The 12,995-nt window shown below is 48.2% G+C and overlaps 1 protein-coding gene across 1 annotated transcript in view; it reads right to left on the bottom strand.

Moving 5' to 3' along the window:
- LOC119379305 (max-interacting protein 1) overlaps positions 1–12,995 on the bottom strand; it is a 90,201-nt gene that overhangs the window by 9,869 nt on the left and 67,337 nt on the right. The window contains exon 5 of the mRNA XM_037648576.2: positions 7,753–7,936. Within this exon, the coding sequence (XP_037504504.1) occupies positions 7,753–7,936 (184 nt within the window). The remainder of the gene's footprint in view (positions 1–7,752; positions 7,937–12,995) is intronic.

A 12,995-nucleotide genomic window follows, 5' to 3' on the forward strand; every position in this document is an offset into this window, starting at 1 on the left:
CGGATCAGGTGCCAAAGTAAGCAGTTTGCGCAATGCACTTCATCTCCCGTGAAAAGCTGGAAGTAATATCGCGAGGCCCTCCGAGCAGTCCTCCCAAATATCGCTTTTCGATCGGACGCAGTGACGAGCACGTATATAACCGCGAACGGCGCCAAGGTCAGTCGGCCAAGCGCGACGCTCCCGCGGATGGCACAACGCCCAGAAACTTTTAATAGCGCCGCTGCGGGAAAGATCAGAGGCTGGGTTGCAGTGGCCCGCCCGAAACGCGGTTCCGCACGCCATACACGGAAACTACGGGCACGGGAGCCAGGCGCAGTTACCGAGCTTGCGCACGTGTACGAAATATGAAAAACGTTCTCGCTCCGTAGCTTTCTGTATCCCGTTTGCGATCGTTTTCGATTCGGCCACCGTTTCAATGAAGCCTATAGGCACCTCTCTCTCTCGAGAGAAGCGTCGCGACAGCGTACAGGCGACATTACACCAGCCCTTCGTAGTCACCTGGTCGACGGGAAAATGGCGAAACTGCACAAGACTGCACCTCAAACGATTCTATACAAGATGCTAATACTACAAAAATGAGCGCATAATTCCTGAGACTGCCCTGAAGCGAGCACACTTCCTCAGCGCTCCCTTACCTTCACGCAACCCTTGACTATGGCGCCCTGCTGCTGAACACTCAGTGGAACGAGTTGGCGCACATTCAAGTAATGATAACACTGCGCGATGGAAAATGAGCGCAGAGTGATGCGCATCTCCTCCAATACTTGTTAGCGCCGTTTTCTTCAGGGGCGTATACCGCACTTCAGCAGCAGCACCTTTTTTTTTTTTTTTTTTTTAATGGCGGAATGCAAAACCGTTCTCTTACTTTACCCTGTAATACCCCAGCACAGTACCGCACGGAGAAAAATCGGAACTGTTCAGAACACTGAGTGCATGCCTATGAAAAAAAAAAAAAAAAAATTAGCGCAGCTTGCACTAAGTCGCGCGAGGCTGGGTCACAGCAGAGCTGGTGGGCATCTAGTTGGTCCTGGCTTGGCACGGCTTTTACTCTCTGACCTCTCTCTTTCCCACCCCTTGCTATTCTGAACTACACATGGCTATGCGTGCTCTCTTTTTTTGTATCTGTCTCTTTCGCTCTCAGTCTTTCTATCTTCTTCCCTTTCTTTCTCTCTCTCTCTCTCTCTCTCTCTCTCTCTCTCTCTATCTCTATATATATATATATATATATATATATATATATATATATATATATATATATATATATATATATATATATTCATTCTCTCGCCTTCTATCTTTTTCTCTTTCTGCCCTTTCCATTTCTCTCTCTGTACTCGTTCGCCCCTGCTCCTCTCCCTCCTCACCCTCACTTCTTTTCCCCGCCGCCGTACTATACTACACTATACAAGGCTATGCTACGCTCTGCTAGCGTGCCTGGATAGCCTAGTGGTTAAGACGCCCGCCTTCGGATCGTGGGTCATCATCATCAGCCTGACAATACGCCCACTGCAGGGCAAAGGTCTCTCCCACGTTCCGCCAATCAGCCCGGTCCTGCGCTTTCTGCTGCCACGTTGTACTCGCAAACTTCTTTATCTCATCTACCCACCTAACTTTCTGTCTCCCCCTCGCGCGCTTGCCTTCTCTTGGAATCCAGTCAGTTACCCTTAATGACCACCGGTTATCTTGCCTACGTGCTAAGTGCCCGGCCCATATCCATTTCTTCTTGATTTCAACTATGATATCCTTAACCCCCGATTGTTCCCCGACCCACTCTGCTCTCTTCCTGTCTCTTAAGGTTACACCTATTATTCACACCTATCGGATCGTGGGTAAGCGGGTTCGAATCTCGCCTCGCCAAGACATTTTTTTCCTTAAGAATTTCTCTTTTATCGTTTATTTCTCTCCCTCTCTCTCTCTCTCTGTGTACTCGTTCGCTCGCCCATCAAGGTTATTGCATCCCACGCTGGAGAAATCGGCGCACGTGTTCTGGGAGCCAAGCAGATGAAGAAGAAGAGGACGAAGAGAGCGCCTGCCGGTTCATGATGATGATGATAATTTCTCGTCGCTCTGCACGGACTAACGGTCGGCTTAGACAGCTTCGTTGTTCAAGCAAACAAAAAAAAACCGCAATTGTATTTCAGTTAAGTAGATGTGGTATCACGTATTTACTAGTTATATATACTAATACTTTATGAAGCATGCACCGACTAGCCTAACAACAAGGTCTACTAACTTAGTGAGCCGTCGAAAGTAGTCGACTATATAATAAATCGCTACTACAGGTTTCGCGTTAAGTGTTTCGTTCTTCAGTTGGCATACTGAGTCCTCAAACTCTGTATAGCATACACATATGATACATAGCGCATTACAGGGTTAAGCTCAGGAGCGCATGAAAAAAAACCCAAGTTCGCGAAAAACAATCCAGTGCTTTCGACTCGGGAACACTCTCGGAAACCAATGGAACCTTATCTATAATCACCTCAATTCCTGGTGCAAATGTGCGGCTACATACCGACGAGACACGTTCGATCTTCGGGCTGAGGTTGCTGGGGACTTGAGAAAATAGAAATCGGAAACCTATTGAATGTGCCTGCCTCTCCGTTTAACGCATCACGCACGATCGGCCAGTTATCCTCTAAGATTGCAATTGCGACCACGAAGATTCCCATTAACGCCGCTGCTGAGCATGCCTCGAGAGTCTTGGATACTGAATACAACGCATTTTCTTTTTAACAGGGGAGAACGTAATACCTTTTCTGATGGCGTACAGACAACGCGATACGGCCCCACGCCATAAACTGGACGGAAAGAACGTGTAAACCACTACGTGATCGATGTCTCTCACGTCATATGTGAATAACCGCGATCAGTGTCGGCCTTAAGCCGGGGCGCAAACAACAACTCAGGAAGATCACACACTTCCGAGTTCTTGAGGATTCGTCTTATTCGCTGGATACAGGAGAGACAGTACACGTGTTACGGGATGAAATGTCACAAACACGCCGAGGCACGCTCAACGCAGGCGAGCGAACACCTGTTCGGTGTGTGTCGTGGGCCTTCAGGCCACGTTTAACTGCTGCTCTACTTCCATCCGCACTGGCAAGCAGCAGCTATACTCGACACCTGCTGGAAAACTGTGAGGGGCCAGCTAGAAACATTCGTGCGACACGAGCAAACGGTACAACGCAGCGTCTGCAGCTCCAAAGGATTCGTGCACTAGCTGGTCGCATATACTTTTCGGAAACCCTTTATAAATTGTATTCGTGTGCACAGTCCACGGTCACAACATAGACGAGGCCCCTTTGAAGGGATAGCCTGGCGATCCTTTTGAAGAAAAGCATGTTTTCAGCCCTTTTAGTCTGGTCAAAGGGGTGGCGTGTCACAGCGTCGCACACAATAAATGAAAACGTCACATATGTGCCCAAAAAGCCTGCACACGAACCACAGTTGCCGTTTAGCCGAGCTCTCTTCCTCGCATTTTCGCATCCCTTGACAACACATTTCGTAGACAGGTTCCACCACTGCTATTTTTGTCGGCTGTCCAAGCACTGAAATTCCTCGCTTTTTTTTTTCTTTTCGAGCGTTCCTTATTCACTCGTTCAGCCAAGCTTGCCGAATGTGTGCTCACTTTTGTGTCCAGGAAAGAAGCACGTGATTATAGTTTTGCTGGTATGTTGGCCGCTTCATTCTTTTAAGGGTCGGAAAGCGCAAGCAACGTGAAAATTGCGAAATGTTTCGTGTTGTCCACAGCATAGACAGCACAACACGACGCACTTCGCTGCACAAACTGGTTCATTGTGCACAAAAACAACGGCGCGCACGGGGCAGGCGCCAAGGGTTGAACCCTTTCGACAGCACATGCCGAGGTATATCCCGCACGATCAGTGTTTGTGTGAGAGGGGACAAAAGGCTCGCTTATCCGCTGTATAGCAGCGGACAAACAAGATAAGTAGATTACTGCGCAACCTTCCTACTTCAACCACAGCGCTGTAGCGGCAGTAAGGCCGACAGCTGGGACGCCCTTTTAGTTCAAAGGGCGCAAAGCAAGAGCGTGCCCGACGAACGGAACGGTTTGTCGATTGACGGGGTTCACTGTCCCATGGCAACACACGGGCGATGAGAGATGTCACGGTAGGCGGCTCCAGTTTAACTAAAAGGGGAGAAATTCGGTCTTGTTGGTAAGTTATGAAGCGATATTTAGAGCAAAGCAACACGAGGACGAAAAGAGAGGACACAACACGTGCGCTAACATTAAACAAAATCGCTCATTGAAACCGAAGCACGAATATATGCAGCGGTGGTGCTCACACGCTGCACTCCGATTTCACGCGCAGCGATGTGCATTTTACCCTCTAATTCTCTTTTTAACAAGATATGCGAAACACTTCACAAGCTAATGCACGTCCAAAAAATACAATTCTTTATCCGACAGGGACGGAGTGCTTACACAATCGCTACCCAACTTTGCAATTTTGGCGGCTTCTGCTATTAACCTGGCTAGTTCATCACGGTTGGTCGACAACACCTTGGTGTTCTCAAAAAAGGGGGCGCACCCACAAGCGCTGCAATGCATCGCGAGCCACCGATCGTTGCCTTTCTTTACAAGGTTTCAATGCTCTCGTAACCTGTCGTTCAGACAGCGACTCGTCTGTCCGACGTACTGCTTTCCGCATGAAAGGGGAATCTGATACACCACCGCCTCTCTAGAGTCCACGAACCGAGTCCTACGTCTTATATTGCAAGCAGAAGCGTTCTGTCGTGCTTGACTGCCGAGTCCGCAAATTTAATTCAGCTTGCATGGGGTTGGGAAAACTACCTGCACAATAGCACGTGACACAACCGGTTTTATGTCATGCGAAATTTTGCCTAACTAAGGCACAATAGTTATCCTTTTTCGAGTGACATCAGTGTTGGAACCCCGACCTCGAACAGCGTGGCGATATTCCTTAATCAAGCCCTCGGCGAATGACACTTGGACGTGCAAGGGGTAACCTGCTTCCGAGAGGCGGGAGGACTGCTTCCAGAGACTGTCCATCACACAGTGACTATATTATTTGCTAACAGCGCTATCTAGGCCGTGTCCAATGATACTTCTTTTAACGAGTTTGGAGTGGGCTGAGCTGAACGGCGAAAACTGCTTGTTACCTCGTGGTTCATACTACCAACAAGTCCGGTTATCAAGGAACGCGACCTTGATATCAAGCAAGCGAAGCTTTCCAACATTAGAAGGTAGTTCAGGCGTTAGTGACAAAGGGTCCAGGCACTGTTGAAACAAGTTTAGTACGCTAGCAACAAGCGGTTCGGAGGGAACTCGGTCGCGTTTAAAAATGATCAGGCAATCGTCGACGTTTCTAAAGGTTCGCCAAATACCTACGTCAGAGGACAAGCAAAGTAGCTTCTTGTCAAGGCTTGGCCAAAAATAGGCCACTCAGAGTCAGAAGCGGAGCAGTACATGATCCAATACAGACTCCTTGTTTTTGAATAAAAGGCTTATCGTCCCAGAGGATGTACGTTGACTTTAGATAAAACGAGAAACGTTGTAAAAATCCTCTTGACGACACACCTGATGCATTTCTTAAAGTCAATCCACCCAAACCCAGATTAATTAACTATGCCCACGCCGCGTTCTTTATCGTGAAATCAGCTCGGTGCCTGCGTTACACACACATCACTAAGCGACCACCGCTTGAGATGAATCCGCGGCAGCATTTAGATATACCTAAGCGAAATGCTAGATGCCCGTGTATGCTGTGCGATGTCAGTGCACGTTAGAGAACACCACGGGTGGTCGGAATTGCTCCTGTTTCACCCACTACGGCGTGGCTCGTGGTTTTGGCACGTAAAACCACATAAAGTACTATCTATTTGAATATGCACGGCCGTCCGTATGATGCTCTCCTTCATCAAGCGCAGATAAGACGAAATAAATAGTAGGCGCCAGCACGAACAGCGAGTGCACCCAAAACGAGAGCAACAATGTGCCAGAGTTTGCATAGAGGCCAAAGCGAATGCAGACGCAGTAGAATTCCATGGCAAACCAGAAGCGCCTACGTCTCCTCACACCGATTACAGAAAACGGGTCAAAATATGATAGCTCTGATGCTAGCAGCGTCCACTGCAGGCAGAAAAAAAAAAAATCTGCTTTTGATAAAACCTGCATGCAGTGCATGCAGTCGATTCTACTTCAAGGACCAGTTTATCACTTTCGGCCCTTTTTCTATAATCGGTGTGCAGTGATGTGTGCAATGCATATCGTGTGCTTCTTGGCATGGCCTCTTTCCTCCTACTCAAGTTCTTAAGGCTTCTTTTCTTTCTTTTTTTCCTTTCCTCGGCCATTTGTACAACAGTTTAAACGTTTGACACTGCATTTTCTGAGGTGCACCATTATTGCACGTACACAGTCGACCGCAAAAATTAGCGGGACGTGAGAACCGCAACAAATGCGAACGTCTGCTCCGTTATACGTAATCCCGCTCCAAATTTATTGGGTCGTTAGGTAGGTCGCAAGAACCACGTGCTGAGCGTTTGCGCTAACCCACAGTTCCCCAAATGTTTGTGGCCGACTCCAGAGAACACCACGACGGGGCCATTCATGATTTCGGGCAGACATTGCAAAAAAAAAACAAAATACTAAAAAATCTGCGCAGACGTCAATGTAAACAGAATCGCAATACTGTTAGCACATGTGCGATTTAGCGAACTCGAACCGCAGCTGCGGCTTGCTAATTGCGCGTGACGGAACACCGAGAAAGAACGCGAGCAAACGGGCGTGGACATTTGAAAACGGAAAACGTCGCGCCTTTTCACATCATGGTGCCACGTTAGTACCACAGCTCAAGGAAACGAAACGGAATCACAATTCATCTTGCTAGAAGGAGCAAGTGCTGAAGCGAGACGTATTTCGAGAATGCGGCTTGCTTTTCCCAAAAAGCTAGACGAGAGTTTGAAAGTTCACGAGCTATGAAACAAACATACTTAAAGGGGCCATGACATCTAGTTTTCGACCATAATCTGTGTTATGTGGGTTAATCCTTGTGCGTTCACAAACAAGCTGGCGAAATTTTAGCGCATTTGGTCGAGCAGCTAATTTGCAAGTGAACGTTTTAGAAACATGCGAGCGGCCATGAGGGTCAGGCAACACTGGCGCACAAGCGAACCGTGACAAGCTGCTCGCTGTGCGCTGGCCTGCATTCCGGCGAACGATTTTGTTCCGCGGTCATCTGCTCGTTCAATCGAACTATACCAGCTTTGTTCCGCCTGACATTGAAATTGATCGACTTTGAGCAGCTGAGACTTTGCTAGAAGACGACGGCTGCGCTGCACACAGTGCATGACGTCGCACACGCCAAGGAATGGCGGTAGCCGGCGGTGGGCAGGGTTTATGGCTGGCGACTTCCAGGGCTTATTTCGCACTGAAGCATTATTTTGCAGTCCATCTTTCATATATGTATAGGCACAATAGACACTCTACTTGTGTGTGTGTGTGTGTGTGTGCGTGTGTGTGTGTGTGTGTGTGTGTGTGTGTGTGCGTGCGCGCGCGCGCGCGCGCGCGTGTGTGTGTGTGTGTGTGTGTGTGTGTGTGTGTGTGTGTGTGTGTGTGTGTGTGTGTGTGTGTGTGTGTGTGTGTGTTTGCTGAAAACAGCGAATTGTTGGGTGACCGTGTCCCTTTAAGACATTTTCCGAGAAACAGAACTGCCCTGGCGTTATACAGGGAATTGTCGAGCACATTCTCAGGTTGCGGGTGCGACTGACCGGTCTCCGAAGTGGACGAGCGCGACGACGACGAGCCGGAGCTGCACTCGCTCACGCTGCGCCTCTTGTGGCTGGGCGGGGAGGAGACTCCGTCCAGGTGGTGCAGCCTCCTCTTGAGAAACCTCTGCTCGCGCATCAGCTGCTCTTTCACCATCTGACTCTTGCGGTCCTTCTCCTCCAGCGTCTGCGCAAGGACAAGATCATTAGTCTCCCTCCTTCGACCCAAGAAATAAGGCTCTTCAAAGCGTCTTTAGGTCACTTTGTGTACAGACGCGTTCCAAGCTGAGAAACTATACGAGCTATTCACAGTCAAAGCCGCTTACATACTCGATAATCTGCAACCGACGTTAGCAAACGCTTTAGGAAAACCGAGCAGTCTTGACATGCTACTACAGTGTCAACCCCATTTGAGCGATGGAGATAGTTCAATGTCTCCCTCTTGCTGGTGAAGCTGCTTCAGTGGGTTCGGCACTTTCTGCCGACAACTGCTCCCAATACGAAAAAAAAAAAAAAAATACGCCAGGGTGCCGTGCCTTACACAAATCACTACACGAAATCTTCACGAATTAGCGATAGGAACCGCGTACTTGACCAGCCATTCTGCGTATCCGCTGGAAACAGTTCCGCGCGACGAATTCTGGACTACCAAAGGATTGCAAGTCCTGTAATAAATCTCGCCCCCGTCACGTGGAAATGCACGGCACAGCCATTTTCGCACGGTAATTAGAACATTAGAAAACAGGCACTGACGAACAGATCTGACTAAGCCGTGTAGACGGCGCTGGAACGCGCAGGCCGCCGGCGATACAAGGTAGCAGTCATCACTACACTTCTTTCGTGACTAATATAATTTTGATAATTATCATCTAGGTTTCCATAACCGAGCGACTGCAAAGAGCGGTCAGGCCGCACGAAGGCCGGTATCGTCGCTGTCGTGCGCACACTCTCACAACAAGGATTTGCACAGGAACGTACGAGTTAGGCCGAAACGTTATACTGTATATATAAATGGGGTTTCTTTTACACATTTCAGATTTTTTATAAGAGCGACAGTAAGGCAGCTGTCGTCTTCGCACACGAAGCCTCGTCGAGGTGGGAATACCTTACTGCAAGTAAAGTTATCTTGAAACAACTATTTAACAAAAACTTAAGTTTTTATTATGAACTTGAAGGCAGCTTTTATATGGTATAGTTGTAGGGCGTCACAGTTTATGGCGAACCCATTTTTTTAATGACAAAAGTTGCACGTAATTCGAGATATTCATCATCGAATATTAAGGGCGAAACCGAAACTGACGGCGCCCGGCGCACCTGAAACGCGGCCTTTTGGCCGGAACTGCACGTGATAGGGAAGTGACGAAATTTGAATCAATTAAGGCGTGCCAAAGCAGAACCCGGTCAGCAAAAGCGGCAATCATTCTGAAACACACAAGTAGACAGCTTATGCTTCAGGTGCAATCTATGATGCTTATCGGTTTCATAAACCACAAACAGCCATGAAAAACGATTTCGCATGCCTGCAAGAAGGAGGCGAAAATGTTTTGAGGCCCGTGTACTTAGATTTAGGTGCACGTTAAAGAACCCCAGGTGGTCAAAATTTCCGGAGCCCTCCACTACGGCGCCTCTCATAATCATATCGTGGTTTTGGGACGTTAAACCCCAGATATTATTATTATTATTATTATTATTATTATTATTATTATTATTATTATTATTATTATTATTATTATTATTATTATTATGCCTGCAAGAAGACGCGCCGCAGCGGCTGCTCCTGAGTTTTATGTTTCACAGACAAAGAAAACGTTGATATTACGCTTTTCTTGCGCACAGCTCTAAAGAAGCAGATAAGGACCAAACACCACACGCACAGGTATAAGGCGATCCGCTGGCGAAAGTGAGATGACTTGCCGCTTTTCAAAAAAAAAAAAAAAAAAATACAGCCACGACGCGCCTTCATTCAAATTTCGTCACTTCCTTGTCGCGGGTAGTTCCGGTCTGGCGTAACAGAGTCGTCGCGTTTCGTGCGCGCTGGGCGCGATCAGTTTCGATATCGCCCTTGAAATTCGATGATGAATATCTCGAATTACGTGCAACTTTTGCGATTTCTAAAAAATGGGTATGCCATAAATTGTCATGCACTACAACTTTCTAATATAAACAACTGCGCTCAAGTCAATAATTAGAAAATTAATTAGTGAGTTTCTGATCATTAGTCACAACAGTGTCATTTCAACTGGGGCAAAGTATTTCCGCCTCGACGCAGAGTTCGTCTGAGAAAACGACAGGAGTTTTACTGTCGTAGATTTTTTATTAAAAATCTGTATTGTCTAAAAAAGAACGACACCCTGTACATAAGCACAAAGCATTCTTTCGCCTGTCGCACCATCGGCAAGAAAACGCGCCGCAATATTTGTTCCCGAGTTTTACGCTGCTTTGTAGGTAAATGTAGAAATTGCGGTTTTTTTATCGCATAGCGCAAAAAAGAAGAGAAAAGATAAACACCAAACATTACATAGAGGGCGTTCAGATAACCTGGGCTAAGTAGGCTTTTTTTTTTTAATTCCGCGCACTTTAGAGAGAGGCTGGAGAAAAATTTTTCATAAGGGCAGTTATCTTAGCATCGATGAAATAATCCGACATTTCTGAAAAGCGCTACAACTTTTGTATTGAGGATTTTTCGCTAGAGTTATTCGAATGTTAATCAGCAATACTTGTTAATTACCCAGCTTGGCGGATTGGAACAAATACCACGATGTGCCGCATATAGCTCAGAACAATACCGAGCCAATTCGACGCGTGCAGCGCGTATTTTGTTTTGTAATACTCGGCGCAAGTTAGCCGAGACACCCTGTACACCCCCTGTCACACGAGCACGCAAAAACTCTTTTACGTACGCGGTCTTTTAGGAAGTTGAAATAATTTTTTAATGAAGACGCGTTGCCTCCCAGACACACGGCACCGACGATCTCTTTTTAGTGTTTTCTTCCGAACGCGCAACCGAAAGCGTGGCGCTAGCTTTCAAAACAGAACCAGTGAAAATAAAATAATGTATCTCGACATATAAAGTCCCTCAACCATTGTAGCCGTTGTTTTTTGTGTGCGTCCGGGGCTATTCGGACAGAAAAATAAACACTTGCCAATTTTTTTTCACCAATTCACAATTCCTGACGCCCACTGGTTTCGAGGCTACTCTTTTACGGCCGTGAAAGAGATCGACGAACTCTGTTTCCAGAAAGGACCGCTTCTGAAAGAGACATCGCTCTCTGTCATCTGCCTGCGCGTGGAACTCTTTTTTTCAGAAGTCTTCTTGTCACATGGGACTTTCAAGTGCCTATGTGACAGAGGTATAAAGCGATATGCTGGCTAAGTGAGATAACTTGACACTTTTCACGACAAGATAGTGCCGCGAAGCGCCTTCATACAAAGTTCGTCCCTTCTCCGTCACCAGTAGTTCCGGTTTTATGTAACAGAACGGCCGGCTTGCCGGTGCGCTTGGTTTTGATATCGCTATTGAAATTCGATAATGAATATGTCAAAATACATGCGATTTTGTGGATTTCTAGAAAATCGGTATATACATATATTGTGACGCCATACAGCTTGTCCATACAAACGCTACTTTAGTAGCAGCAAGGTATCTCTGCTTCGACGGAGACTTTCGTTGGTGAAGACGACAGGTGCCCGACTGTCACGGTATAAAAGGTGTACAGCGTCCTTAAGCAAATCACGCACTACGAAAGGCGCGGCGTCAAAGACGTGAACGCCGCCGCGGTAGCCCAGTAATTACGGTGCTCCGCTGTTGACCCGAAGGACGCGGGTTCGATCCTCGCCGCGGCGGTAGCATTTCAGTGGAGACGAAATCGTATAGAGGCCCGTGTACTTATATTTAGGTGCACGTTAAAGAACCCCACGGGGTCGAAATTATCCGGATCCCTCCACTACGGCGTGCCTCATTCATATCGTGGTTTTGGCGCTTAATACCCTGGAAATTATTATTAAGCCTTGAACGCCAAGTTCTTTCTTTTTTTTCCAAGGGGCACCCGAAAGACTAGACGAGGGATTTCGCATTCTACTACAGCGGGCGTGTATGTCGCAAGTAGAACCACACGCACAGCGGGGTCGACAGATACGATCCGTGCGACGACGGGTGCGCTCGAGGAGGCACACTGGCGACAGAGAGCAGACTCGATGCGCCCACGGCACGAGCGGCAACGTGCGACCTCCCCCGCCACTTTTTCGCACCATTCGTCGCGGTGAAACAGGTCCGCTGTAGCGGCTGGGCGAAATGTGGCGCCTGCCACTGGGAAAACACGTTCTCTGGTTCGGCTGCGACATTTTCAGTATCGACGGTGCCTTTATCCACTTGCACCAAAGTGCTCAGGGCCCTTGACATTTCGCAACGACACACAGAAAAGCACTTCTTGCATGATGGTGCTTGCGAGAGACGATAGCCATCGTTCGCATTGACCGACATCACGTATCCAGCATCGGTCAATACCTGGCAAGAACGGCGTCGGGATGCTATCCTTTGACATAATTCGGCTGAACAGGAGTGACCTCCAACAGGCGAGACGTAACAAGGCCTGCAACGGTCCGCGCCTTCGCTAATCACGTATCCTCTCGACATGACAGTTTCGCACGCGAAGATGCGCACCGCGTAAACAAATAAGGTGTTGCTGCAACGATGCCCTAAATGCTCAAGTGCACATGTTTTCCTGCCAGGCCCAGCGGGAGATTCGCGTCGCAAGCGGCCGTCCGCTTCGAGGCAGAAACGGAGCTAAAAGGGGGAACACATGGCGAACCGGGTCCGAAAAGGGGCTGCAGCGCCTCCCGTACACACCCACGCCGATCACAAACCGGTTCCGTGTCGACTTTCCATCAACTCGAGCGCGCGTGGAGCTAGCAAGGATGCGGCAGGGGGTGGCACGCACGCGGTCAAACACGCAATTCCTTTCTCCTCCATTGTATACTCGCCGGGCGCAGCAGTGCGAGAAGGAATCTCTCAAGCTCCGCTACACAACGTTTCATCCGCGTCAAGACCACGGGTCCAGCGCGTCCGCACCCAAGGACGTCACGACGCTCCCGAATCCGTGCGTCGGCACTGGATATCCTACTCATCTAACACTCGCGAAAGCAGAACGAAGTACACTCAGCTAAACACCGCCTGCCACTGTACAGATACATCTAATGCGCTTCCCTATCATACCGTGCAACATGGAACACACGCACAGGTCCCGAGC

Source organism: Rhipicephalus sanguineus, chromosome 1 (genome assembly GCF_013339695.2).
Source record: "Rhipicephalus sanguineus isolate Rsan-2018 chromosome 1, BIME_Rsan_1.4, whole genome shotgun sequence".
NCBI classification, from domain to species: Eukaryota; Metazoa; Arthropoda; class Arachnida; order Ixodida; family Ixodidae; genus Rhipicephalus; species Rhipicephalus sanguineus.